This window comes from Blastomyces gilchristii, assembly GCF_000003855.2.
Source record: "Blastomyces gilchristii SLH14081 genomic scaffold supercont1.4, whole genome shotgun sequence".
In the NCBI taxonomy this organism is placed as follows: domain Eukaryota; kingdom Fungi; phylum Ascomycota; class Eurotiomycetes; order Onygenales; family Ajellomycetaceae; genus Blastomyces; species Blastomyces gilchristii.
In genome coordinates this window covers 3,602,126-3,628,758 of record NW_003101679.1, presented here as the reverse complement: position 1 = coordinate 3,628,758, position 26,633 = coordinate 3,602,126, and the positions used below count along the sequence as shown (strand labels likewise).

At 35.5% G+C, this 26,633-nt stretch overlaps 5 protein-coding genes across 5 annotated transcripts; 3 read left to right on the top strand and 2 right to left on the bottom strand.

The window, feature by feature from the left end:
- Window positions 1-12,457: 12,457 nt before the first annotated feature.
- On the bottom strand, window positions 12,458-15,655 carry BDBG_02985 (mitotic spindle assembly checkpoint protein MAD1). Its single transcript, XM_002626762.2, has 5 exons — window positions 15,502-15,655; window positions 15,169-15,325; window positions 14,948-15,099; window positions 12,615-14,852; window positions 12,458-12,528 (listed from the first exon to the last, which is right to left on the bottom strand). The coding sequence occupies exons 2-4, from the start codon at window positions 15,323-15,325 to the stop codon at window positions 12,957-12,959; spliced, it is 2,205 nt and encodes a 734-aa protein (XP_002626808.1). The 5' UTR covers window positions 15,502-15,655; the 3' UTR covers window positions 12,458-12,528; window positions 12,615-12,956.
- An 880-nt stretch (window positions 15,656-16,535) lies between these two features.
- Window positions 16,536-16,715, top strand: BDBG_16723 (uncharacterized protein; the record flags this gene model as incomplete). Its single annotated transcript, XM_031724612.1, has 1 exon — window positions 16,536-16,715. One exon carries the CDS (start codon window positions 16,536-16,538, stop codon window positions 16,713-16,715), a length of 180 nt encoding a protein of 59 aa, XP_031577448.1.
- A 142-nt stretch (window positions 16,716-16,857) lies between these two features.
- Window positions 16,858-17,199, top strand: BDBG_02984 (uncharacterized protein; the record flags this gene model as incomplete). Its single annotated transcript, XM_002626761.1, has 1 exon — window positions 16,858-17,199. The coding sequence occupies one exon, from the start codon at window positions 16,858-16,860 to the stop codon at window positions 17,197-17,199; it is 342 nt and encodes a 113-aa protein (XP_002626807.1).
- Window positions 17,200-17,514: 315 nt separating this feature from the next.
- BDBG_02983 (neprilysin) lies at window positions 17,515-20,340 on the top strand (the record flags this gene model as incomplete). Its single annotated transcript, XM_031721044.1, has 7 exons — window positions 17,515-17,549; window positions 17,619-17,815; window positions 17,871-17,927; window positions 17,982-18,454; window positions 18,508-19,573; window positions 19,650-20,050; window positions 20,263-20,340. The coding sequence occupies 7 exons, from the start codon at window positions 17,515-17,517 to the stop codon at window positions 20,338-20,340; spliced, it is 2,307 nt and encodes a 768-aa protein (XP_031577447.1).
- A 148-nt stretch (window positions 20,341-20,488) lies between these two features.
- On the bottom strand, window positions 20,489-23,247 carry BDBG_02982 (argininosuccinate synthase). Its single transcript, XM_002626759.2, has 12 exons — window positions 22,788-23,247; window positions 22,643-22,671; window positions 22,569-22,577; window positions 22,444-22,514; window positions 22,351-22,366; window positions 22,253-22,295; window positions 22,044-22,171; window positions 21,950-21,964; window positions 21,646-21,872; window positions 21,520-21,569; window positions 21,450-21,460; window positions 20,489-21,388 (listed from the first exon to the last, which is right to left on the bottom strand). Exons 1-12 carry the CDS (start codon window positions 23,025-23,027, stop codon window positions 20,977-20,979), a joined length of 1,251 nt encoding a protein of 416 aa, XP_002626805.1. The 5' UTR covers window positions 23,028-23,247; the 3' UTR covers window positions 20,489-20,976.
- Window positions 23,248-26,633: the final 3,386 nt, after the last annotated feature.

Below are 26,633 nucleotides of genomic sequence, written 5' to 3'. Positions count from 1 at the left end.
GCTTGAGTGAGAGATTGAGAATATTCTCAATGAGAGACTCTGTAACCGCAGCTGACAATATCTTGTGAAATGAGTCAGCTATGATTAATCAACCTGAACTCTGAGTTTCATGTTATCTGAAACAGTGACTCTTGATTAATGAGAACTGCTTCTGAAAGAAGGGGACTAATGTGGCGGGCTGCGCCTGATCAATCATATAGACTATTCTGTTACACTTCACAGATTTCTATCACTTCATTCTTGAACATGTATACTTCAATTCTTGATCATTCTCAATCACTGATCCTCAGCTGCTATAAATGCATATAAACATGTACACTCTGATTCTCAGTAATTCTTAATCACTAATTCTTGGCTGCTACAAATGCGTGTAAATTTTTCCACTCTGAAGCTTCACCACATACATCATCACATACATGTATAAATATTCACTTTAATCATTAATTCTTGTACTTTCTCTTTCTTTTCCTTCTTTAACATTTTTCTCTTTATTATATAAGTTCTATTTATTACACTGATCTATTCAGTGTAGGCCTCTTACACCTTCTAATACTTTGAAATTATTTAGAAATATTATGACAAAAGAAAAGAGAATAAAGTCTTAAAAATAAACATATTAAAGAAGTAGATAGAAAAGAACAGAAAGAAAACTATAGAATAAGATCTCTGCAGTTTATATCTTAAGCTATATACATATTTTAACACTCTATATAACTGACTACTGTCTCTGTGCTCTCAGACCTGCTTCAGAAGTTATTATTCTCTCTAGAGAGTCATCACTCAGCTAGCTTCTATAACTCACTTACTTATAAGTGAGATTCTCACTACAAATAATATCAGAGCTACTCAATTCTAGTTAAGTCTTTAATCTTTCAGCTGTCAATCTCAGTATTTCGGTCTATCAATTAACTGTTATAGTCTTACTTACACTAATCATCTATTAAGAGTGTCTAGATCTTGTCTTATCTAGATTCTTACTAGGCTCAGAGTATTCTAATTAAATAGTTTTTAAATTTCAATTCTCTGAAAGTGAATGTCTAGAGTGAGAGAAATGAGATTTAATCAGTTAAACTTGATAATAATTTACTATTTTACAGACACTCTAGATCTTAATCACTCTAGTAATAATCTAACTTAAAGTACTCAGAGAGCTGTTAACTTTAAAATCAGTGAGAATTAGTATCTAAGAATTCTCAGAATGTAAGAAATCCCGCTTCTTACAGATTCTTTACCTCTATTACTATCTCTTATGTAATCAATAGAGTTAGCGGCTTTTGACTACACACAACTATATAGACTGAAGTTCATGACTAATATTTATAACTCAGCTTGAATACTATTATACATTTAACTTCTACATTTTATTTTTCTACTGTGAATACTTCTAGTAGTTAACAGTATATATCACATCAAGCTGCAAACATCTGAATAATTATGTGTAAGCACTTATTCTTACATTTCAAGCTCTGTCAGTCAGTAACTGTCTATTATAACTGAAAGAACTAGAAACTTGTATACTCTAATCTCTGTGAATTTTACTGCAGACACTTAGAAGCAGTCACTTAAATCATGAATCACTCTTATAAAAGAAGTCTTAGAGAACTTATCAATTACTTACAGAATATTATTCTCTATATCTGTAACAGAGAAACTCTCTGAACTAATAAATAAATTAATTTCAGTGAAGAATATTCTTGAGCATCTTCTATAATATTAAGCTATTTTTCTATAAGAAATACTTACTATCTGTAAGCACTCTTGAACTGAGTCTTTAGACATGATCTTCAGAGATATCTATGAACTGAAAAGAAACTTTCTTAAGCTATAACTACTTAAGATTATCTATTGAATTATAATCTATAAAAGCTTTTATAAGTTTCTATTTAAAATTTACTTACAAGCTCAGCTATATAATATGAAAGATAAAGTAACTGTTATCTATATAATAACAGATCTCTATTACACTGAAGTCAAGAACTGACTAAATTATCTAGAGAATAATTATAAGAGATTTCACTGATCTGTTCTTAAAATCTATCTAGAGAATAAGTTAAAGAACTCTACAAGCTGAACAGAGAATATCTAAGCTGTAATCATTAATATTAGAAAAAGAGATGAGAAATCTGATAAAGACTACTCACAGTACTTTATAAAATTATGATATGAATTAAGATCTGTGAAAACAGGTCTCTGAAATAAGATCTGAATAATGATATTTATAAAAAGACTGAATAAAGATATATAGAATAAGCTTATTGAATAAGACTCTAAGTTCTTAACTCTGAAGAAACTGATAACTCTTATTCACTGCTTATAGATTACTGTAAGAGTCACAGATCTATAAAGAGTAGATTATTAATCAGTCTTATAAGAGTCAGAACAACTGAGAATAGATTTATTAGAAAAAGATAATAAGATACAGAGAGATTCATATCTAACTATAGAGTAGAAAGAGAGAGCTTCACAAGCTTCTATAAATAGAGTATATATAGAGAGATTAAGAAAAATAGTCTCTACTTTATCTGTTCTAAATAAGAATATCTTCATACAAACTCTTTAGAGAAATTAAAATAGAAATTTAAAAAGTTATGAACAGAGTCAGTAATAATCTTCTTAAAAGTCTTGAAGCTGATATCTGAATCTGTTACTCTCTTAATAAAAATATATACTTATAAAGAGAGACTGTGCTATAGTACTGTTACTCTATCAGTATAAAAAGTATTAATAAACTTGAAATCTCAGATAACTGTAGTATCTCTAAAACACACAGAGTGAATAAGCTGAGTGATGAAAACTGAGAATCTGCTCTTATAATAAGCAGAGTGTGAGAACTCAGATCTGAGAACTGAGAGACTTATAAGAATCATCTTTCAATTATAAGATCTCTTCAGAACTTGAAGAAGATTTACAGAAACTGTAATTATTATAAATATTATAGATAACATGTAGTTAAGACTTGTATAACTTTAAAGACATAATTTATACATAGCTGTCTATGAGTCAGATTTATACTTCTGATCAGTGTTAACAGACTTACTCATAGAGATAGAATCAGTTGATACTGCAGAGTTAAGTAGAGAAGATAAGCTCATCTATATAATAACTTTATAAATATTTGAGAGCTTTACAGTTATGAAAACTGAGCTTCAGATATCAGAGAAATATCAAGATCTCACAGAGATATTTAGTTCAGTTAAGACAGCTGAGCTTTCATCTCACTGTAAGAAGAATCTAATAATAGATTTAATAGAAGAGTAGAAACTCTTCTGAGAACTAATCTATAAACTCTTTCATTATAAGAGAGAGATCTTACAGACTTATATAAAGAAGAATCTGAAGAATGACTTTATCTGATATTTACAGGCCTCTGTAGAAGTCTCTGTGATATTCATGAAGAAGAAGAATAAAGATCTCAGATTATATATAAACTATCACAATCTAAACTTCAAGACTATAAAGAGTTGCTATTCTCTATCTCTGATTGAGAATGTGATTAACTGTCTTATAAGAGCTGTTATATTCACACAACTGAATGTGATTAATATATATACATAGCTGTGAATACAGTCTGAAGATGAATGAAAGACTGTCTTTGCAACTGTGCTGACATTATTTGAATATCTAGTGATATCTTTTAATTTGACTAATACTCTCACAGTATTTCAGTCTTTTATTAATAAAACACTTTATGTATATCTGAATGTCTTCATAATAATATATCTGAATAATGTGATAATGTACTCTTGTAAGAATAAGTGCTTGCAGGCGATTATTCAGGTGTTTGCAGCTTAGCGTGATATGTACTGTTAACTACTAAAAGTATTCACAGTAGAAAGATAAATGTAGAGATTAAATGTATAATAGTATTCAAGCTGAGTTATGAAATAGTATTTATGAACTTCAGTCTATATAGTTGTATGTAGTCAAGAGCTGCTAACTCTATTAATTATATAAGAGATAGAAATAGAGATAAAGAATCTGTAAGAAGCAGAATTTCTTACATATTTCTTTCTCTCTAAGACTTTGTCTGTGAAGCCTTTCACTGAGTGATTTCATAGAATCAGACTCAGCACTGCAGTAATACTCACTAAAAATCCTTTATATCTATAAAAAATCTCAGTGAGGAAAAATCTCTTGTTATTATAAAGAGAAAAGAGTCTGTCACTCAGTTTCTTATTCTGTGAAATTCTTTGTAAGCTGCAGATCTTTCTCTGACTATTATATAGATTCATCTCACATCTTTCATATAGAAGAGTTCTGATTAACTCTCAATTATTTCTGTGAGATTCTTATGTAATCATCATACAGATTCATTCTATATCTTTTAATCTAAAGAGTTTCAGTTAATCTTCAATCATTTTTCTATGAGATTCTTATATGATCATTACACAGATTCATCTTACAGATGAATCACTTTCTGTGAGATCACTCTTATTAAAGAGAACTATTTGTGAGTTAATCTTTCACTTATTCTCATAAATCATCATTCTTTGACACTGTAGAATTGTGAGGAATTTTTCATTCTTTCATTAACTCTGTAGAATTGTAGAATCAAGATGTCTGTGATCTGCAATCACTCTTTATATTTATATAGAAAGATTCAGATCTATAATTTATAATCACTCTTCATTTACTAGAGTGATCTGACTGTTTTATACCATTACTTATAGTGTAAATAAATCTCTTTAAAGTAGTATAAATATCTCAGATCTGTCTGTAAAATTCTATCTTCTTTTTTCTTTTTCTATAACAGCTTTCATTCTCATAAACTGTGAGTATTCTTATTCATTTATAAAGTATTTTTATTCAGATAATAGAGAGAGTGTGTTTCTAATAATATCTATATATTGATTCAAGAACTTCTCAAGAATAAAAAATTTTTTAATTTTAATATCTTTATAAACAATGTCTGATTACTACTCAGCTTCTTATAAGTGTCTCTGTAAGTTCTCTAATTACTTTTTACTGACTGATAAAGCAGAGATGTTATCACTTATAACAGTATCTTCATCTCTTTCAGCTCTGTCACTGCACTCAATCTTCAGATCAGTAGTTAATCTTCTATCTTTCTCAGATCAGTCTCTAACTTCAAGCAGTGCAGTTCTGCTCTTTGCTGTAAGTCTCTCTGTAAATAATTTCTTATAGATTCTAGCTAACAGTTTCTGCAAAGCTCTTAGTGCTGTCAGTGTTCTCTATAGTCTCACCGGTCTATAATCACTCTCTTTCTACTCACACAATCTCTGATCAGATATATGTAAATATGTCTAGATTCTCTATTAATAGTTCTCACACTGCAGCGCATTTTCACAATCTCATTATCAATAAGAGATGAATTATCAGATACTTATAAAATCTAAGTAATTAAAACAATGCAAATATCATGAATTTGTGACAGAAGTTGACCTAAGTAGACAAGCTCTCTCTTTATATCTCAATTATTTTCAGACTGAATACTTCAGTATAACTGAGAAAGCAGACACAGATTTATAAGAGATATCTAATTACATACATAGATAGTCAGCTTTCAAGGTTCTGCTACAACTATACACATTCTGATATTCAGCTCTTCTGAAGTCTGTGCATTTCTGACAGTCTTCATATCAAATGTAATAATTGTCTGTATCACAGACATAATACTCTCTGCTTCTTTAAAGAGAAGAATTAATAGTTATAAGAATTGAGAATGTGAGTGTGAGTTTTCTTTGTTTTTTCTTTGTTAATCTCTAAATTGTGTTCACAGTTCTGTTTTTATTTTCTTTGTTTTTTAGCTTCTAATGACAATATGATTTCTTCTTCTCTTTACATATACTGTGAACTGTTCATCTCAGTAGAAATTCATTATCTTATAGACTAGAATTTATAAATGACAGTATTAATATCTTTATTATAATCAGATTCTTAGTGAAGACTACATTATTCTAACTTATCAGAATTCATAGTATAAAAGTTATATCTCAGCTTCTACAGATGTCTTATCTACTCAGATGATTTTCAAGTGAACTCATTTATCTTATCAGAATATTCTTACTACTAAATCTTGAATCAGAGCTTATAATCTCACTTCTCTGAGTTAATAATCTCTTTGATCTAATATTCTCTTTCACTCTCTAGTATTTTATAAATAGAGTGATGAGTCACAGAGTTCTCTTCTAAAAATTTCTTATATTTGCAGAATAAAGAGATATAAAAAATATTATATATCTACAGCTCAGATGATAATTTCAATCTATAGAACTATAAACTAACTTTCTTCATAATCTTATAAGACTCTATTTATAAGAGATTCAGCTTCTTACTAGATCTCTGTATGATAATATTTTGTAGAGTTAGTCAGACTCTATTATCTTTCTTAAAACTCTTTATAATATACTTGAAGTCATAGTATCTCTTCTGATACTCTTAAGTCTTTCTCAAGAATTCACAGACTTTCTTCTGAATATTCTGAATTCTCTTAGCTCATTCACAGACATCATTATACTTTATAGTATACTCTTATAAGTTTATCAAGATTATCTGCAGATAAGTCTCAGTGAGTATCTTAAAGAGAATTTTATCTGTATTAATATATTTTAAGTTGTTATATATGAACTCTGTGAGTGATAATTAACACACTTAGTAATTCTAATTGTAATTGACAAAGTACTACAGATATTATTTTAATATACTTATCAGATATTCTATCTAATCATCTGTCTATTAATGAAAAGCTGTACTTAGATCTTACAAGATCTTCAGTATGATTATCAGATTAGATCAGAACTTCTCTATAAAGATTAATTCTCTATCTAAGATAATATTCATAGATAACTTATATAACTGAATTACATTGTAGATAAAGATCTAAGCTAAATTCTTTAACTTTAAGTTCTTATAGATAAATATAAAGTGTGCTATCTTAATAAAGTAATCTACTATCATCAGCACACTGTCAAAGCAGGCATTATATATGTTCTTACTTTGAGAGAGACTCATGAGAGTGTTTATTTCTAGCTATTCTCAAGATTTCTGTAGAATGAGTAGAGAAGTAAGCTCTTTATACAATCTAAATCACACTATTTATAAACTCTGATAAACAGTATAAGAATTTACTATCTTTTTCATAAATTTTCATATCTTCAGTCAGAAGTATTTTCTTATAAATAACTTATAAGTTCTAGTATCTATAAAATAACTTATTAGAGAAGAGTTATAATACCTTTTAATAAGTTCTACTTATAGAAACTTATTCATAGATATATAAATTCAGTTCTCTCTTTATAAGAGACTATTTAAGTCTCTTTAACTCTTTATTTCTACAGAGTTGATTTCTGTCATAAGTAGTTTCTGAATATACTAAGTATATTTATTCTTCAATTACAGTTTAGACAATCTGAATAAAAAATCTTACAAAGACTTATACTCTGTTTCTTCTTATATCAGATCTTCTACAGTGTTTCTTCAAGTCTGCAAACTCTTCAGATTATAGATATTCTCTTCAAGAATTCTTATAAAGATTCTCAGAGTGTTAACTCTCAGTATTATAGAGAGTAATTGTATAGATTTCTTATCTCTCTTCTCTCTCTTCTCTTACAGAGAATTGAGAGACTCTTCAGTTAATCTCTTTATAATACTCAGTCTGAGTATTCTGTGAAGCTTTTCTATCTTCTCTAGTCTCTCTGTATCTGTTATTCTGATCTTCTTAACATAGTCAGATCTGTGAGAGAGTTCATTCACTGAGTTCTTAATTCTCTTAATATACTCTATCTTGAATCAGAATTCACTCAGTCTCTGAGCTCAGTAGATCTGTCACTATAAGAGTTTCTTAATTAAAGCAAACTGTTGTAAGCTGTTATAATCAGTCTTAATAGTAATCACTATTATAAGACTCTTAAAGTAGTAATATCAGTGATAATAGAATTTCACTATTATAAGAAGCTTTTAATTATAAATATTATAGTTAATCTCTACAGATTATATCTTCTGTGAGAAAGAGATCACTGAAACTCAGTTCTTATTTAACTGTAGTTATAAGACTATTTCTGAAATTATAAAGAAGAAGATATCTATCTTCAATCTGATTAAAAGTAAGAGATTAAAGTAAAACAGTATTACTATATCTGTGAATATCTGTTTTAATTTTATAAAGACTCTGTAAGCTTCTGAGATAAGAAAGTTCTCACAGCTCTTTCTTCTTAATAAACTTTTCATTCTTTATTTATAGAATAACTTCTTCTTGTTTTCACTCTTCAGCATGTCTGTAAGAGTGAAAAAGATTCTCATAAATATAAAGATAAATTATCTATAGAAATTCACAAAGCTCAGAAATATCTGAATCTTATGAATACTAGTTAACTCTGATTATAATAGAATAGTCTTAATTTATAAAGATTTCATCTGAGTGTTATCTGCAGTGATTATATATTCTAGAAAATTAATTTAACAGACACTGAAGTTATACTTTATAAGCTTAATATACAGTTCTGTCTCATCTAAGATCTTCAATATAGTTTATATATGCTTAGTGTATTCTTTCTTCTTCATAAAGTACATCATCACATTATTCAGATATATTATTACAAAGATATTCAGATATACACAAAGTGTTTTATTAATAAAAGACTGAAATTTCACAGAGATATTAGTTAAATCAAAGAACATCACTAGATATTTAAATAATCTCAGTGCAGTTCTACAGACAGTCTTCTATTTATTCTCAGACTGTATTCACAGTCATGTATATATATTGATTATATTCAGTTGTATGATTATAACAGCTTCTATGAGACAGTTGATTACATTCTCAATCAGAGATAGAAGATAGTAACTCTTTATAGTCTTGAAGTTCAGATCACAGTAGTTTATACACAATCTGAGATATTCATTCTTCTTCTTCATAAATATCACAGAGACTTTTATAAAGATTTATAAAGATTAGATAAAGTAATTCTTCAGATTCTTCTTTATATAAGTCTGCAAGACCTCTGTCTTATAATAAAAGAGCTTATAGATTAGTTCTTAGAAGAGTTTCTACTCTTCTATTAAATCTATCATCAGATTCTTCTCAGAGTAAAAAGAAAGCTCAGCTATCTTAGCTGAACTGAATATCTCTGCAAGATCTTGATATTTCTCTAATATCTGAAGCTCAGTTTTTATAACTGTGAAGTTCTTAAACATTTACAAAGTTATTATATAGATAAGCTTATCTACTTTAATTAACTCTGCAGTATCAACTGATTCTATCTTCATAAGTAAGTCTGTTATTATTATTATTATCATTATTCTTTCATTATACTTATATACAAGAGAAGCTTATGATGAGTTCTTACGTGATGTTAAATACAGGTCAAGTGTTGATTATACAGAAGAAAATACAGGTGTTAAGATCATACTAAGATAATAAGAACATAGAAAAATACAAAGAAGTGACAATTAGATACATATAATAATAACTTCTCAGCTCAGGAATATAGAGTGATTCATTGAAGCAATTTGTACATCTCTGTATTTATTAGAAACCTGAGGTGCTTGAGTTCCGGATTTAATGTATACTCTGCGGGTTTCGAACCCACGCGCCTTGATTTCCCATGCCAAGGTGCTACTGAGTTGCCGCATTAACCATTGAGTCACTGAGGTCAAATAAGTCTGTCAATACTGATCAGAAGTATAAACCTGACTTGCAGACAGCTATGTGTGAATTGTATCTTTAAAGTTATATAAGTTCTAAGTATATATTATCTGTTATATCTGTGATAATCACAGTTTCTGCAAATCTTCTTCAGATTTCAGAGAGATCTTGTAATTCAAAGATAACTCTTATAAGTTTCTTAGTTCTCAGATCTGAGTTCTTACATTCTGCTTATTATAAGAGCAGATTCTCAGTTTTCATTATTCAGCTTATTTATTTTACAAGCTTTAAAGACACTACAGTGATCTGAGATCTCAAGTTTATTAATACTTTTTATACTGATAGAATAGTAGTACTGCAGTGCAGTCTCTTTCTATAAGTATGTATTTTCATTAGAGAAGTAACAGATTCAGATATTAGCTTTAAGACTTTTAAGAAGACTGTTACTGACTCTGTCTATAACTTCTTAAATTTCTATTTTAATTTATCTGAACAGTTTGTATAGAGATATTCTAATTTAGAATAGATAAAGTAAAAACTCTTTTTCTTAATCTCTCTATTATATACTTTATTTATAGAAGTTTATAAAGCTCTCTCTCTTTACTTAATAATCAGATATAAATCTCTCTATATCTTATTATCTTTTTTCAGTAAATCTGTTCTCTGTTATTCTAACTCTTATAGAGTTAGTTAATAATCTACTCTTCATAGATTTATAACTCTTACAGTGATATATAGATAATAAATAAAAGTTATCAATTTCTTCAGAGTTAAGAACTTAATATCTTACTTAATATACTTATTCTATATATCTTTATTCAGTCTCTTTATAAATATCTTTATTCAGATCTTATTTCAGAACTCTGTTTTCACAGATCTTAATTTATATTATAATTTTATAAAGTACTGTGAGTAGTCTTTATCAGATTTCTCATCTCTTTTTCTAATATAAATAATTACAGCTTAGATATTCTCTATTTAACTTATAAAATCTCTCAACTGATTCTTTAAATAGATCTTAAGAATAGATTAGTATAATCTCTTATAATTATTCTCTAGATAATTTAATCAGTTCTTGACTTTAATGTAGTAGAGATCTGTTATTATATAGATAATAATTTCTTCATCTTTTATATCACACAGTTAAGCTTATAAGTTAATTTTAAATACAAACTTATAAAAGCTTTTATAGATTGTGATTCAGTAGAAGATCTTAAGTAATTACAGCTTAAGAAAGTTTCTTTTTAGTTTATAGATATCTCTGAAAATCATGTCTAAAGACTCAGTTTAAAAGTGTTTACAGATAGTGAGTATTTCTTGTAGAAAAATAGCTTAATTCTATAGAAGATACTTAAAAATATTCTTCACTGAGATTAATTTATTTATAAATTCAGAGAATTTCTCTGTCACAGATATAGAGAATAATATTTTATAAGTAATTAATAAGTTCTCTGAGACTTCTTTTATAGAGATTATTTATAGTTTAGATAACTACTTCTGAGTATCTGCAGTAGAGTTTATAGAGATTAAAGTATATAAGTTTCTAGTTCTTTTAGTTATAATAGACAGTTACTGACTGATAGAGCTTGAAATATAAAAATAAGTACTTACAGACAATTATTCAGATGTTTGCAGCTTGACATAATATATACTGTTAATTACTAGAAGTATTCATAGTAGAAAAATAAATGCAGAGATTAAATATATAATAGTATTCAAGCTGAGTTATGAATAGTATTCATAAACTTCAGTCTATATATTTGTGTGTAGTCAAGAGCTACTAACTCTATTAATTATATAAGAGATAGAAATAGAGGTAAAGAATCTATGAGAAGCGGGATTTCTTACAACTCTATAAAGAAGAAAGAACACTGTAAGAGGCCTTCGCTCAATAGATCAGTATAATATTTATAGGTCTTATATAACAAAGTGAAAAACATTAGAGAAGAAAAGAAAGAGAAAGTGTGAGAATTGACAATTAAAGTGAATATTTATATGTGTACACAGTGAAGCTTCAGGGCGGAAGAATAGGAATTCCATGAGTTTTTTGACTGAGGATCAGCGACCGAGGATTGGAGCTTTCGGCGGAATCTGTGAAGTGTAATGGAATAGTCTATATGATTGATCGGGCGCAGCCCGCCACAAACACACTGAGTATATATAAACTGTGTTAAAGGTCTTAGATGAGATAGAACTATATATTAAGCTTATAAAGTATAACTTTAGTATCTGTTAGATTAATTTCCTAGAATATATAATTACTGTAGATAATATTCAGATGAAATCTTTGTAAATTAAGACTATTCTATTATGACTGAAGTTAACTAGTATTTATAAGATTCAGATCTTTCTAGATTTTGTGAATTTTTATAGATAGTTTATCTTTATATTTATGAGAATCTTCTTGACTTTTACAGACATGCTGAAGAGTGAAAACAAGAAGAAGTTATTCTATAAATAAAGAATGAAAAGATTATTAAGAAGAAAGAACTGTAAGAACTTTCTTATCTCAGAAGCTCACAGAGTCTTTACAAGATTGAAATAGATATTTATAAATACAGTGATACTGTTTCACTTTGATTTCTTACTCTTCTCTCTATATATTAAAGAAAAACCAACTTTTCCGTGCAAAAAACGCTGTAACGTGCAGCCGCTGCGGCTATTGCCTGTGACGATCTCTCTAGATCACGTCACCAATCACTATATTAAGCTCTTTGTAGATAGCTTCATCAATACAACTTTCAACTATTTTACATTTTGTTTGATATGCTGAGTTGATTTTTGGAAGAATTCTGAAACTATCTTTGAAATTTTAATTGTGAATTTACAGAGTATGTATGAGTTGATGACAGTTATTATTATTATTATTATTATTATTATCATTTTCCCCTTCAGACCCCCCGGAGGGGTTGAGACCTCATGATCTGAAAACGAAAGGGGAGTTAGAAGTACTTTCAAAAAAAAGATCGAAAAATATTCACAAACTTTCGTGAGTCTGGAACTTACATACTTCGAACTGGATGTTTAAAGTCGGGTCATGTCATCCGCATTTGAAGATGGTGACGTTTCCCCCATTGATGGGGTATGGCTCCTATTCATACATGGAGACATTTAAAAGGGAGCAAAAGAGAATAGGAAAGAAAACAGGTATCTATAGGTTGAAGAACTCAGTGGGCTAAAAGGGAAAAGCAAGGAAGTAAGAATCAACCAACCCTTAGAGAGGAGACAGAATGAGACTATAGCATAGCAGAATAATGCAAACGCCAGTTGTTCATCTGGTTCACGAAAAAAAAAACGAGCAGGAGGAAAAGTGGGAAAAAGGATAGAGTACTGAATTATACATCCCGCAATCTCACACCCTAGCAGCCCTCGTCGTCTTATCATAAAAGTCAAGCGTCATAGCTGCAAGGAAACAAGGGATATCCTTCCGCTCCTCTACCCAAAACTTGATCAGACTCCGAATCTCCATCGCAAACAGACTATTCGGACCGCCAGAGATCTTCATCGTCCCATTCTCTCCATCAAAAATTATAGAATTCTCCTCTCCATCACCCATACTCCCAGGCCCCCTCGCATCGGGAGACGCATCGCGATCTCCGTGCCGGTAGGCTGGCGAAAGATGGAACATGGATGTTACGCGGACACGGCCATTGGGTAAAAAATCAAGCTTGTATCCGAGAACTGACGCAACAGCTTCTCGGAATTCGGACGATTTTGCAGTCCATATCTCCTTCAGGCGTCGCATGCGTTTCTCTTTTTCCGCGACGGTCTTTCCCATCTCGCGGAGCTCCATTTCTTTGCTTTCGAGGGTGGAGAGGGGTACGACTTTGACGTTCGCGCGCTCGTTGCGTAGCTGGGCTAGGAGGTCGCGATTCTCAGCGCGCAGGACCGCGAGAGTGGATAATTTAACTTTTTCAGCTTCCGCGGTGGGATTCGAGCGAAGTTCAAGTATGCGAGTTCGGGATTGGGATTGGAGGGTGGAAAGGTGGGATTTTGTAGCCTCGAATTCGCGTGTGAGCAGCTCGATTGATTGTTCTGCTTTTGAAAGGTTGTCTTGCAGGCTGCGGTTTTTCCGTGTGAGCACAGCGAGCCTTTCGCTTTCTGCGTCGCTATCTGCTGGCGAGAGAGGGCGTTTAACTCCGCGTGGAGCATTAGTATCCTCTACAGGTGTCTTTTCTTGCTTTGATAGCTCTTCATGGAGCTTATGAAGTTCTTCACGATGTTCGCTGAGGAGACTCTCGAGGTGCGCTATGTGATCGGATTTTTGCTGATCGAAGGTTGTTTCGTCTGCGTTCATCGTGGTTTCTTCTGCGTCGAAGGTCTTTAGCTGTGCGCGGAGATATTCCACCTCTCTCATCGCTAGGGTTCGCTGGCGTTCTAATCGTGTCTTCGCACGAGAATCGAAGCCATTTCCAACGGAATTACCTGCACGTAGTTTTGCAATCTCCTGTTGAAGATTCGATTTTTCCGTTTCCAGGTTTCGCACCAACTCAGCCTTTTCAGCCACCTCAGCCTGAATAGTCCCAACTTTATTGAGCAATGATGCATTCTCAATGCGTGCTTCGACAAGCGCTCGTGCAACTTCTTCGGGTGACTCGAATTCGAGATCTTGGCCGTCCGACTGTAACAAACGGGTCCAAGACCGCCGTTCATCCTCCAAAGCTTGATTTTGAATTTGTACATTTCTAAGCTCCACCTCCACGTCTTGCATTAAGTGCAGCCGGTTCTCAAGTGCCTTTTTCTGTTCTTCTACAACCTCAACATTCTTCTGCGATTTTCGCAGCGGACGTAACTCAGCTTCCAGTCGCTTAGCATGTGCTAATTGCTCCGAAAGTTCACGTTTTAGGACATTGAGAGTTCCTGAATCCGTTCCTTCTGATTTTAACCGAATGTTTTCACTTTCAAGTGCCCCGGCATCAGCCTCCAGTTGGGTTAATTTATCCTGAAGGACCTGCAGGCTATCTTTGGTCTGATGAAGATCGGTTTGGACTTCGTCAAGGGTTTTCTGGAGTGATGATCGAATTGCTTCTAATTCATTAATCTGGTGCTTGTATTGTCGCTCCTGGTCGGACAACTGGGATTGGGTGTCGTCAATCTTATCCTGTAGCGACCGGTTATGATCTTCCAAGTTTCGTATCCGTTTATCAAAGGCCGCCTTCTCATTTATCGCAGATTCCTGCACCGTTTTCAGCTCAGTTGTGAGTGACTCGATTTTATGCTGGGCTCTGTTGCTGCTACTTTCGGCTGCCTATTTTGAACCAGTTTGTTGTTAGCCTTGTCTTGAAACCGAGAGTTCGCTAATTGCTCGTTGTTAAAGAGGGAAAAAAAGATAGCAGATCCAACCTGAGCCTTTCGAAAATCAGCATCTGCCCTAATTTGTAATTCGCGAAGCTCCTTCTCATGGTGAAGAGCTGTCAGGTCCCGCTCCTGTTTCAAATTGTCTAGTTCATATCGCAATGTGTTTATTTCCACGCGTAGCTCCTCGTTCCCAGCATCTAACATTCATTCATCTATTAGTTTGTTCAATTTTCATATGTGAGAACATCGCAAGAAGCAAAACTAACCGGCTATTGGTGGTTGCCCCGAGTGGATACTCTGTCGGAATGACGGATTCCCAGCATTACCACCACCATCACCACCGCCAGGGGAAGGAGACGGGGAGGAAACTCCTGCTATGAAATTATATGTTGGCTGGGTAGTAGCGAATCTGCCGGTATTCATCTATAGGAGTAGATTTTATTTTGGTCAGCTTATTTTCTCCCGAGAGACGGAGTAAAGTAGTTCTGTTTACTCGATTGTCTCTCGCGACGGGATACCTCGTCAATGTCTGCCTAGCCTCGCACACGGATTACAACAGTTGGGATATAGGATCCCTATATACATGAAGAGTTTCTCACCTTGACCGTCAAGACACCACGTCCATAGAAATTGGATAGCTGCCCTCAGTTTGCCATCCTATCATTGCTCCTTCAATAATAATGCCTCAACAACCTTTGGAATGCGTCGCGCCAAGAATTAAATTCCAAATTCGGTTTAGCTTTTTATTTCAGAGTGATTATATAATTATTTTAGTTAAATTAAGTTAATTATATTAAGAATTATTTCCTGTACACCTAGAGCACATACCAGCAGTATGTTCAATAATCTCATATACATCACACTGTGATGCTACATGTTTTCATGATTGAGGCTCAGCAGCCTCAACCACCCCTTGTTCCCATTCATTGACACTTTTTATGTGACTCAAGCCTTCTTCAACCCCCAAAGCACCCACTTGAGCTATATATGTACAGCCTTTTTCCCGCTTTCTCTTTTGTTTTGGCCATGCAGTCGGTCAGTCAGGGTGGTGTGGAGGATTTTGCACGCACGTGCAGCAGCTCGGATACCTGAAAATTTGCCTTTCTCTAATGCCTGAATGGTCAATTGAACTCATCCTTCTTGATAGAAGGCCTGTCTTTTCTTGTTGACATTTTGAAGGTTCAATTGATGAATGCATTGTGTGGTGGAGTGAGTAGGTGGTTTGTACGAATAGGTGGTGGATTACGTTAGTTAACTAAGCTCCAGACGCAGGTTTGGGACACTTAAAAATGGGCTACGAAACAAACCACAATAGTTGCACTCTATTTCACACTAATTTCCTGAGCTGTATGAGGTTTTACAGAGGCAGTTTCGCTCATCTGCGGCGTTGGGCGCTCTTTGGAATCGATCAAAGATAAGTTTAACGCAAACGATTGCGCCCATTTACGCTGTTTGCCCTATCAACGGTCGTTTGAAGGAAAAAGGGGCAAGTGGTTGGATAGTCCTGCTCTGTGGAACATGATCTGCCAAGGCCACCGTCCCCACAACCGATGAGTTAAAATCGTTGATCCTCCACAGTCAATCGCGAATGGCGCCAGGTTGCTGCGCTAATCGTTTTGGGCTCTCTCCCCATATGTCTGCGTTGGGGTTCCGCTACCGAGACGCATTCTCAAGTTCAATCTCACGCAAGGAAGTACCCGAAACCCCGAAGCTACCTACCTGCCCAATGACAAGGGTTGGGATTCCAGCACTCAACAATCCCATACCTGGCGGGGAAGGCTCAAATTTCCCTACCGTCATGGAAGCTTATTAGATTTCATGACCTGAAATTTACGCAGTAAACGCATCCTAATTCAACCAGTGGAACCCAAAGTTTGGCGGCTTTCAGATGTGGAAAAGTTCCGCTGCGGCTCCAGCACCTTATTTCAACATCACGAGGTATCAATGCCCGATCCATGTCACTGACTACCTCACCGGGGAGGAGGACAGTTTCCGTTGAAAACATTGAACCCCAGGCGTTTTTAGCCGTGAGGGATATGAGCAGGATCATTTCAATGTGTAATACAAACCTTAAGACAATACATGGTTATGAGCGATTAGTCTATGTTGCACAGTGCTGTGCAGAGCACGCGCATCCAGCGGGGCACAAACTCACAGTCGTAGCCAATGATGGCACTTCCGCATACTGGATCAGCATAACAGATCCTAGGTCTCAGATATGTCGCCGGTCAGATCGGCGGATCGTTACTCCAAACAGGATACAGCTTCCAGAGCCACAGCTTCAGGGGACTCGCTAGACAGTAGAGATCTCTGCCATTTTTTGCCTCTTCCACCATACCAAACTTTCTTCAGGAGGGCAGTGTAAGATTTCCAGCCCTGGAGTCAGTATGAACCAGGTGACCTGACTTCCCGAGCAGCCAGATTTTCTAACACGTTTTCCCGAGATGCCCAGGTACTTCGGTACAGCTCATATTGAAGTTAACTATGCTAATATCCTGCCATATATATAGCACATCCTCAAGCCCTCTATTTTCATATGACTTTCGACGTACACGCACACTCCTCTCTCCGTGTGCGTTTGGGCTGTATAGGTAGAAACATAACCCAGGGCAATGACCGAGTTGCACATGCACTCTGATGGGAAGCGGTGAGCCACACTCTTTACTTGAACAAAATATGAATATGAATAACTCGGGCTAAATTGCTTAATTAACAGGTCTAGCTCTTCCCCAGAACAGTACAGTCCACAGCGCTACTTCAACCCTCCGACAATGACTAGCGAAAAGCTCGATAATGGCAAGCTGGGCCTCAATTATGTCCAAAAACCCAAACGTGGACGCCCACTGGCTGTTCTGTGTGCCGTTCTTTTTATGACTTGTTGCTTCCTGCAAACCGCCGTGTTTGTAGCCAGTTGTGAGCTTGCTCTTACGTCCTTATTTGTATGATTATTCTAATGCGACATGCTTAGGGTGGAATTTGAGCAAATCTGACTCGGAAAAGCATCCCGCCATATCTGAAGCAAATGGTGTGTTTGTTTGAAAAAGATTTTCGTTCATCCGGGCTAACTCGGGATTTATAGAACGCTTTCCGAAGATGGCTCGCTATCATTCGCCGGAGAAAGATTTATGTCTATCTCCGGAATGCATTCATGCATCATCGGCTTTTCTCTACAACATGCACCCCCATCCCGAGGCCATCGAGCCATGTACGAATTTCGATGAGCTTGTTTGCGGTGGATTTTATGAGAACGATATTCCATCTGACGAAAGCTCCATTTCTACACTGGCGCAAGTAGACGACCGTGTCCAAACAACTCTACGCCACATTTTGGAAGCTCCTCCCACTGAGAGTAATGACGAAAATTTCATAATGCTCAAGACAGCTTACGATGCTTGTATGAACAAAACAGCCCTTGAGGAGATTGGGGCAGCGCCGTTACAGAAGCTAGTTGACAGAGTCAACCTCGACGGTGGAAACCAAAATATTTTCACCGATACCGTCCTCGCTCTAATTGATATAGGCGTCAATTATCCTATTAGTTTATACATTGATGTGCGTATTTCCTCATTGGCTTTCTCTTTTTGACCTGGATCTGACATCTATAGGCTGATGAAACAAATCCCGATGCGGTTATTATATATTTATCGTTTACCACGCCCGTTGGGTTACCGTCCCCTACAAATTACAATAACACGAAGATCGTTAATCTGTACAAAGAAGTTATGGAACAGCTATTTGATCATTTCGGGGTCTCTGACGCGGCTTCTGTCATAGACTTCGAGAAGAAACTCGCCGAATTACAAGCTTCCAGTGAGAATACCTCAGAGAAATATCCACTCTTTGATGCTCAGGTTCTCTTGCCACAAGTATCCCTCCAGCGAATCATCTCTGCCAAGGCACCTAAGGGATATAAAGCTAAGCAAATTGGGGTTTTGGGGGTGGATACTGTGAAAGCACTATCCAAGCTCCTCGCTAAGACTTCAAATCCCGTCCTCGAATCGTTCCTGAAATGGAAGGTGATCCAAAGGTATTCTAGTGATATTGAAGATCCGATTATCTCTCTTTACCGCCGATTCAACAGAATTCTTGCTGGCCAAGACCCTGACTCTTTCACAGAGCGATGGGAGATGTGCATTCCCACCGTAAATTCTGGCCTAGGCTGGATCCTAAGCAAGGTTTTTATTGAAAAAGCGTTTTCCGAGGAATCAAAGAAATTTGGCGACCAAATTATTTTGGACATCAAGGATGTATTCGTGGAGACTCTTAAAGATACCATGTGGCTATCTGAGAAGGTCAGAAATGTGGCAATCAAAAAAGTTGAAAATATTGTTCAGAAAATCGGCTATTCGACCAAAAGTCCAGATGTCCGCAGCGCAGAAGCATTGAAAGAGTGGTATAGAGGTCTCACGATCACGAGCGCATTTTTCCAGAATCGGGTCAATGTCCAAAAGTTCCTCTCCAACAGAGAATGGGCCAAGCTGGGGAAGCCAACTGATCGGGATGAATGGCTAATGACCATGACAACTGTTAATGCATACTACGATCCACCAGGCAACGAGATCGTTTTCCCCGCTGGTATTATGCAAAACACACTATTCTATAATCCATCAGTACCTAAATACCTTACTTATGGTGCTTTTGGTGCGGTGGGAGGCCACGAGCTTACGCATGGTAGGCCAATCACCCGGAAACTTCTGTCCATTACGATGAATTGACCTATTGTTCTAATATCGTTCGAATGATTAAGCTTTCGACGATAAAGGCAGAAACTTTAACGAGTATGGAAATAAAACAAATTGGTGGGACGAGAAGACAGAGAAAGAATTTGCAAATCGTGCTGAATGCTTCATCAAGCAATATTCCAATTTCACCGTTCCCGGCCCAGACGGGAAGGCATTGCATGTCAAGGGCGAAAAGACCCTGGGTGAAAACATTGCGGATGCAGGGGGCTTGAAAGCCGCCTACCGTGCATGGAAAAAACGCGACGCTGTCTCCCCTTCCCCTTCCCTCCCAGGGCTTGGCAATTACACAAATGAGCAACTCTTTTTCTTGTCCTTTGGCACGTTCTGGTGTGCGAAGTCGACGCCGGAGCGGACAGCAATTCGGATAGAGACGGATGAACATTCGCCCCCATCTGCTAGGATATTGGTACGTTTACATCGATATAATACGTCCATTCCCCTCCCAGGGTCCCCCCCTCTGGCATTCTCCTCGTTGGAACTGCCAAACGTACAACTCAAACAGTTGACCCTATCTCCACGTACCCACCTTTCCATCCGCACCATTGTCCAAACACGTTATGCTATGTAGATAACAAGAGGCTAATGCACTGACTTCTCACGCGATCGTGGTCCTTGTAGGGAACCGTGGCGAATTCTCCCCATTTCAGAGCCGCGTTCAACTGCCCGGTTAAGGAGCCGACGTGCAACCTATGGTAATTTTTGTTTATCTGCTTTATATTTTGACTTGAAAGAGTTAAATCGGTATAATCTTCACTTCATACGGTATTTGCTCTCCCTGTCCCTCTTTCATCATGTGGATGTAAAGCCATGGCGTGTTTCTCAAGTCTACTCGAACCGACTTGGTCTAACGATGGTATATCGGGCATTTTATAATCATAGATACGTACGCGTACATATCGATGCTCCTGAGAGCCTAATAATGATCTTCTAAATATCTTTTTTTAGATTGATTTGGTGAATAAGTGATGTCATATTCATTCGTTCATCCCGTAAACTATTCTAATCTTTCGTTGCATATATTCTGTTTGATTTTTATCCCATTTTATCTTTCGTCAGAAGGGGGAAACTGAAACTTTAGACGGGAAAATTGAAGGTAAGGAGGTCAAGTTTACTTCAAGGTTTCCCGGAATAGATAAACCAACGTGCAACATACACAAGGAAAGCGAAGCCACAGCCCCTTTTAAACTCCCTCCTATGTTTTAATTCCCCTTCCATTTTCCCCTCATCATCCGTAACAAACCAAATCCCATAAAATGCAAGTACCAGCTTAAGATTGACTACTGGGTACTACTGCTTCTGTGCACCCTTTTACAGGGCAAAAAAGGGGTTGCCTTATGACTTACTTAAATCAACCCCCTGCTCCGCCTCCGCATTGCCATACGCCTTCAACCGAATGGCCTGGGTAGCAATGAATCCAGTCGTATCAGTCGGCTGGAAATCCTCCAGCGAATCCATACTGCTCTGCTCAGGGCTATACAATTTGCTCGTCTGCGAGCTGCGGCCGAGAACGCTGGTGAGGCCCTTGTAGCAGCGCAGACGGACCTGGCCGTTAACATCGTCCTGGCTGGCTATGATGCTCTTCTCGATGAATTTCCGTTCGGGGGAGAAGTAGAGGCCGTTGTAAAGGAGTTTAGACCAGGTGATAGTTACGAATTGATCGCGGAGAAGGCGGACTTCGCGGTCTAGGACGAGTCCTTCTAGATCGAGATGGGCGAGGCGGAGGATGGTCATGGCGGGAGAGTCACTGCGATTTGGTTAGTCAGGAATTATTTCCCCGAGTGGGCGAGGGGGCAAGGGTGAATTACTAGCAGCCGCGCTGGACAGAAAGAGTTAGTAATTTTCTTGGTGGGATGGATTTTTATGAGACTAGCTTACAGATTTGAGGCCAATGTAACGGTTCTCGACGATGTCAATGCGTCCGATACCTAGGGACATTGTTTCATTAGTTCCCACGTCTTTTTCCTGTATGGCTTTTGCTGCCCAATGAGGTCGCAGGCTTACCATGCTTGCGGCCAAGCTCGTTGAGTGCGGTGAAGATCTCGATGGAATCCGTGATCTTTTTACCCCCAAGGGTCAGCACACTCGGAATACCCTTCTCGAAGGCAAGAGTGAAATCCTCTGGGGCGTCGGGAGCATTGCGGGGGTCATCAGTCAATTTCCACATGTCATCTGGGGGCGTGACGTCGGCATCCTCAAGGATACCTGCTTCGTAGGAGCAGTGCGCAAAGCTACGTTGGACAACATCAGTATAGGCGGCCAAGAGACCGGTTGGTATACCGCTAGAAAGGGTGGTGAGAATACTTACTTCTCATCCATAGACCTAGTTGCCACAACATATGTAAGCATCGATGTCGTAAAAAATAAGGGCAATGTCAGACGTTCAATTGAAATATACGCACCATGGCTTAGTCTTTGTAGATGTAACGGGGATGTTGTGTTGCTCAGCATATTCGAGCAGGTCATTGCGGCCGGCGAATCGGTTGTAGAATTCAGGGAGACGCCACGGTGCGATAACTTGGATGGATGGCTATTGTGATTGTAAAACAATGAAAAAAGTCGGGTGAGCTGATCTGGCCACGCAAGTTGTGTAAGACCTGGCCATGCGTACCTGGATAGCATAGAAAGCAAGCTCGAATCGGACTTGGTCGTTGCTATTGCTCAATGAGCTTCCGTTAAAACAAGATGTAGCGGGACAGTTATCCTTACCCCTTGCCGGTGCAACCTACGACATCAATTGTTAGCATGGGACTTCTTCCTGGCAGATAGCCCAACATATCAGACTTTACATATGCGGCGTACCGTGACTGACAGCGATACAACCCTCCTCCTTTGCGCAGCGCATCATCGCACGCGCAATTACAGGGCGAGCACTTTATATACATAAGCATTGGAGCTAAATGGAGTAGGTGAAAGGGCTCGCATACAGACTCGTTCTAAATAAGCGGTCAGTGGGCGGTCAACAAGAGGAAATACCACCGGGATTGAAATTGTAGCTTACCCAAGGAGATATCTGTCCTCCCATATAGCCTACATGCGCATTGTTAACATCACTTGGGTCCCTGAATGCGCTTCTGGTATACGGAAACCCAGCCAATAGAGGGGTAAAATCAGAATCAAAGATCCATGAGCTGCTGTTGACTCACGTTGCACTGAATGGCGCGATAGCATAGATCTTCAACAAACTCGCGCTTCAGATCCGAAACAACCAGCTTCAGCGCACCAATCGATAGAGCCTTGCGCTCAGCTTCTTTGAAGTCCTCTGCCTGGCCGACATCTGCGAGGAAGCAGACAACGTCATACCCTCGCTCGATGAGCCACGCAAGGATGCAGCTGGTGTCAAGGCCACCGGAGTATGCCAGACAGACCCTCTCTTTAGCAGGCATGATTATTTGCGTGTGGAACGGTGCGGTCTCAGGGCGTTGAGGGATATGGATGGTTGTTGTTGCGGAATGAGAAAGAGAAAAAAGAAATCGTGACCGATAAAATGACTCCACCAGACAACCCCATACCGGAAGAACGTAGGGTTATTACAAGACCGGATTATGGTTGTTCCACCATTTCAATCAGCGACACGGTCGCCGAGCCGTAAATCGTAGTTATTATTATTACGTAATCAACCACGTAACGTCTTATAATGTTGGTGATTACTACACCTACCCTAGTCACGTGCCACCCCAACCTATTTAGTGTAACTCGCGTAGTTAGATTACAACACAACAACATTATTCTCTAAGAGGTTATGAAGCCCTTTGCAAGCAATGAATAACTGCAATAATATGTCAACTAGACTGGCCGCTGAGACCATGAATTTCACATTTGATCTCATTTGATCTGATCTCATACATTTCTTGATATGAATCCTGCTGAGACTGACTATTAAAAAAACATGTAAAGTGACTATATATCAGATCTTAAAATAAAATCATGACTTGAAAAAAATGAGAAAGTGATTTCATTTGATCTCATTTAGTCTCATTATTGATATAAAGTTACTATTTTTAGACATTTTAAGGTTTTTTTTAGACTATTTTTAATTTTTTAAAAAGTAACACTTTTTGATAATACTTAAATAAGATTTAAAATCATTTAAAGTAATAAAAATAATTTAAATTGAGAAGTAGAAATTATAATCTTATTTAAAAAATATAATAAGAGTAGACAGTAAGTCTTACTGAGACAGTATAAAACTACTATCTAATGTTAAAATCATGTAATGAGATTAGTTAAATTAATAATAAAACTATTAAAAAATCTGATTCTAATCTCAGACATAGTTACATAGTCAGTCTAATGTTAACTATATCTTTATATATTATTACATGTGTCTAGATGTTTTTTTTATAATTGATTAAACTCATAATTAATCTAAGATTTAAAAGAATATCTGACTTAATAAAAGAATACATATTTTCAAGATGAAGAAATAAGAAAATATTAGAGTAGTAAACACAAGATCACAGATCACTGTTAATATTAATAATGAATTGAAAGATGACTTCTGAGATATTTAAGCTGAATAATACAATTGTGAAAGAATAATCTGATAAGTTCAACAATGAATATAAAGACTCAGTTAAAGATATCAATGAGATGTTAGATAATACAGAGAGAGAGTTTAAGTAACTGAAATAATAATAGCTCTGTAAGTAAGAAGACTTATATAAGACTAGAAATTACAAGACTTCAGCATAAAGTTGAGTGAATAAAGATAGACAGAAATAAGAATAAAGAGCTTAGTATAGATTTGATAAACTATTTTTAATAAAAGAGTATAATATCTGTATTAATAAAGATTCTTAATAAATTCAGAGATTAAGTAAGATTTATAAAGAAGTCTATTATACTTACTAACTCTGTAAATTATTCTATATAAAAGAAAGAGATTCTGCTTATAGTAATATAATCTGAAATGAATGATATTCTTAATAATAAGTAGATTAATTCTGATAAGAATACTAGTATAAATATGTAACATTTTTAATTAGAATAGAATATCTGACTATATAACTATATATAATCTGTGATTACTCTGCAGATCAAATCTCACTTTATTATACTCAAGACATTTCAACTATCTGCTTATTCTCTATAATCTGTTATAGAGAATAATTTCACTGAGAGATCTACTATCTGCAGAACTTGTCTGTTCTAAGAATTAATTTGTAATTCAAAGATTGCTTGAGTCAGTATATAATTACAGACATACACCGGCTTCTTATATACATTATCTAAATTAATTAGTGGCCGCTAGAGTCTCTTTACATTTGTAAGCATGTTCAGAAGTGTGTTCAGAAGCAGCTGCATTATTATTCAGCAGTTGTACATTCTTTCAAATCACATTCTTTCTCATCAGATTCAGTCACACTTATGTGATTATAATATACACTCTAGCTTCATACAGATTAGCATGTCACTAGCATTTACAATAGTATAGCTTATCTCTGATTCAGCTAGCATTCTGTGTATACTCTTACAAAGAAACTTTCACTATATTACATCACTCATTCACTAACTTTTTTCATTCTTCAATTATCTTCTTTATTCTCATCATCATTGAATATTATTATCTTATCTCAGATTTTTACTTCTTCTTCTGTTCAATACTATCTGTTCATCTATCACATTGTATATGTTTCTGGCAATGATCTCTTATTTTCATGACAAGTGTCATTGTAGTGCTCATATCAGGCAGTTTATTAGTAGTAAGTGTAATATATTATAAAACATGATCAGAACTTGTTTCTCTTCTAATAATTATCAGAACATACTATCATGAATGACATATCTTCTTCATCTTCTTATATGTCTCTGACTCTCTTTTCTTCAGCAGCATCTGATTATGTTTTTCTAATCATTTTACATGACTGCAGATACTGATATTTTTATTTTAATTTATGTAGCATTCTCACACATTGACAGATCTGCATCTGCTAATAATTATAATCTCAATGTTAAATCATTGATTGAGAACTTGAAGAATGTGATAATGAAGGAATTGTCTGTGTCATATATAATCAGATCTTCTGTATTTCTCTCTATTCTCTCTGTTTCTTTCTCTACTACTCTCTCTCAATCTTCTATATCTATCTCTGTGTCTGATTCTCCTGCTCTTACTACTTCTACTTTCTCTGATTCTGCTGCCTCTGCTTTCATTACTAGCTCTTCTCATTTCAAGAAGATATTGTATAGACTTAATGAATCATATTTCTCAGTATGTACACTTCTGCTCTTCTTATCAATTTCTAGAATAATTTATTGTATGAAGACTGTATATGACATAACTATCTAGAGCTCAGTCACAGACACTAATTATTACATTTATTTTAAATATTCATGATGAGATAATTATTCATTTATATCAGAGAATCACTCTCTCTTTTAACAGTGTTAAGATTGTAAGTCTTTCTTTTTTTATCTTCTCTTTCTGACACTGATTTTTCTGTTCTTAGAGAAAATTATTATGAATTTTATTATACATGAAGTCATAGTATTCACAGATATCAAGAAACTTTTTACAACTATTAAATTCAATATTATAGATATATTCACTCTGATAAATATCTTCAGAATAATCAATCTGTATAAGTCTATTCTCTAGTATTTATCATCTGACTTTGTAATACAGATAAAGAATATCTGTGTTTTTAGAAATAAGAACACAGATATTGTACTCTTTTACATCTATGAGTGTGAGACTTATATATCTTATCTGAGATGTTATTATAAGAATAAGCTGTTCACATGCTATGTTCTGCTTTCTGCATTTCTCTGTGTCTCTCTCTCTCTTTCTGAGAAGCCTCATGCATGTTGTAATTATATATACAATTCTAAGATCAGCAGATATTTATTCAGTAATTATTATCTCTGCTTTTACAGTTATGTATACTAATAATAGTTCTTAGTTGCTCTAATACTAGAGGTTATTTTAATCAAAGATAATAACACTGCTGAGACTACTCTCTTTCACTCTTAAGCTTCTTTTCTTACTT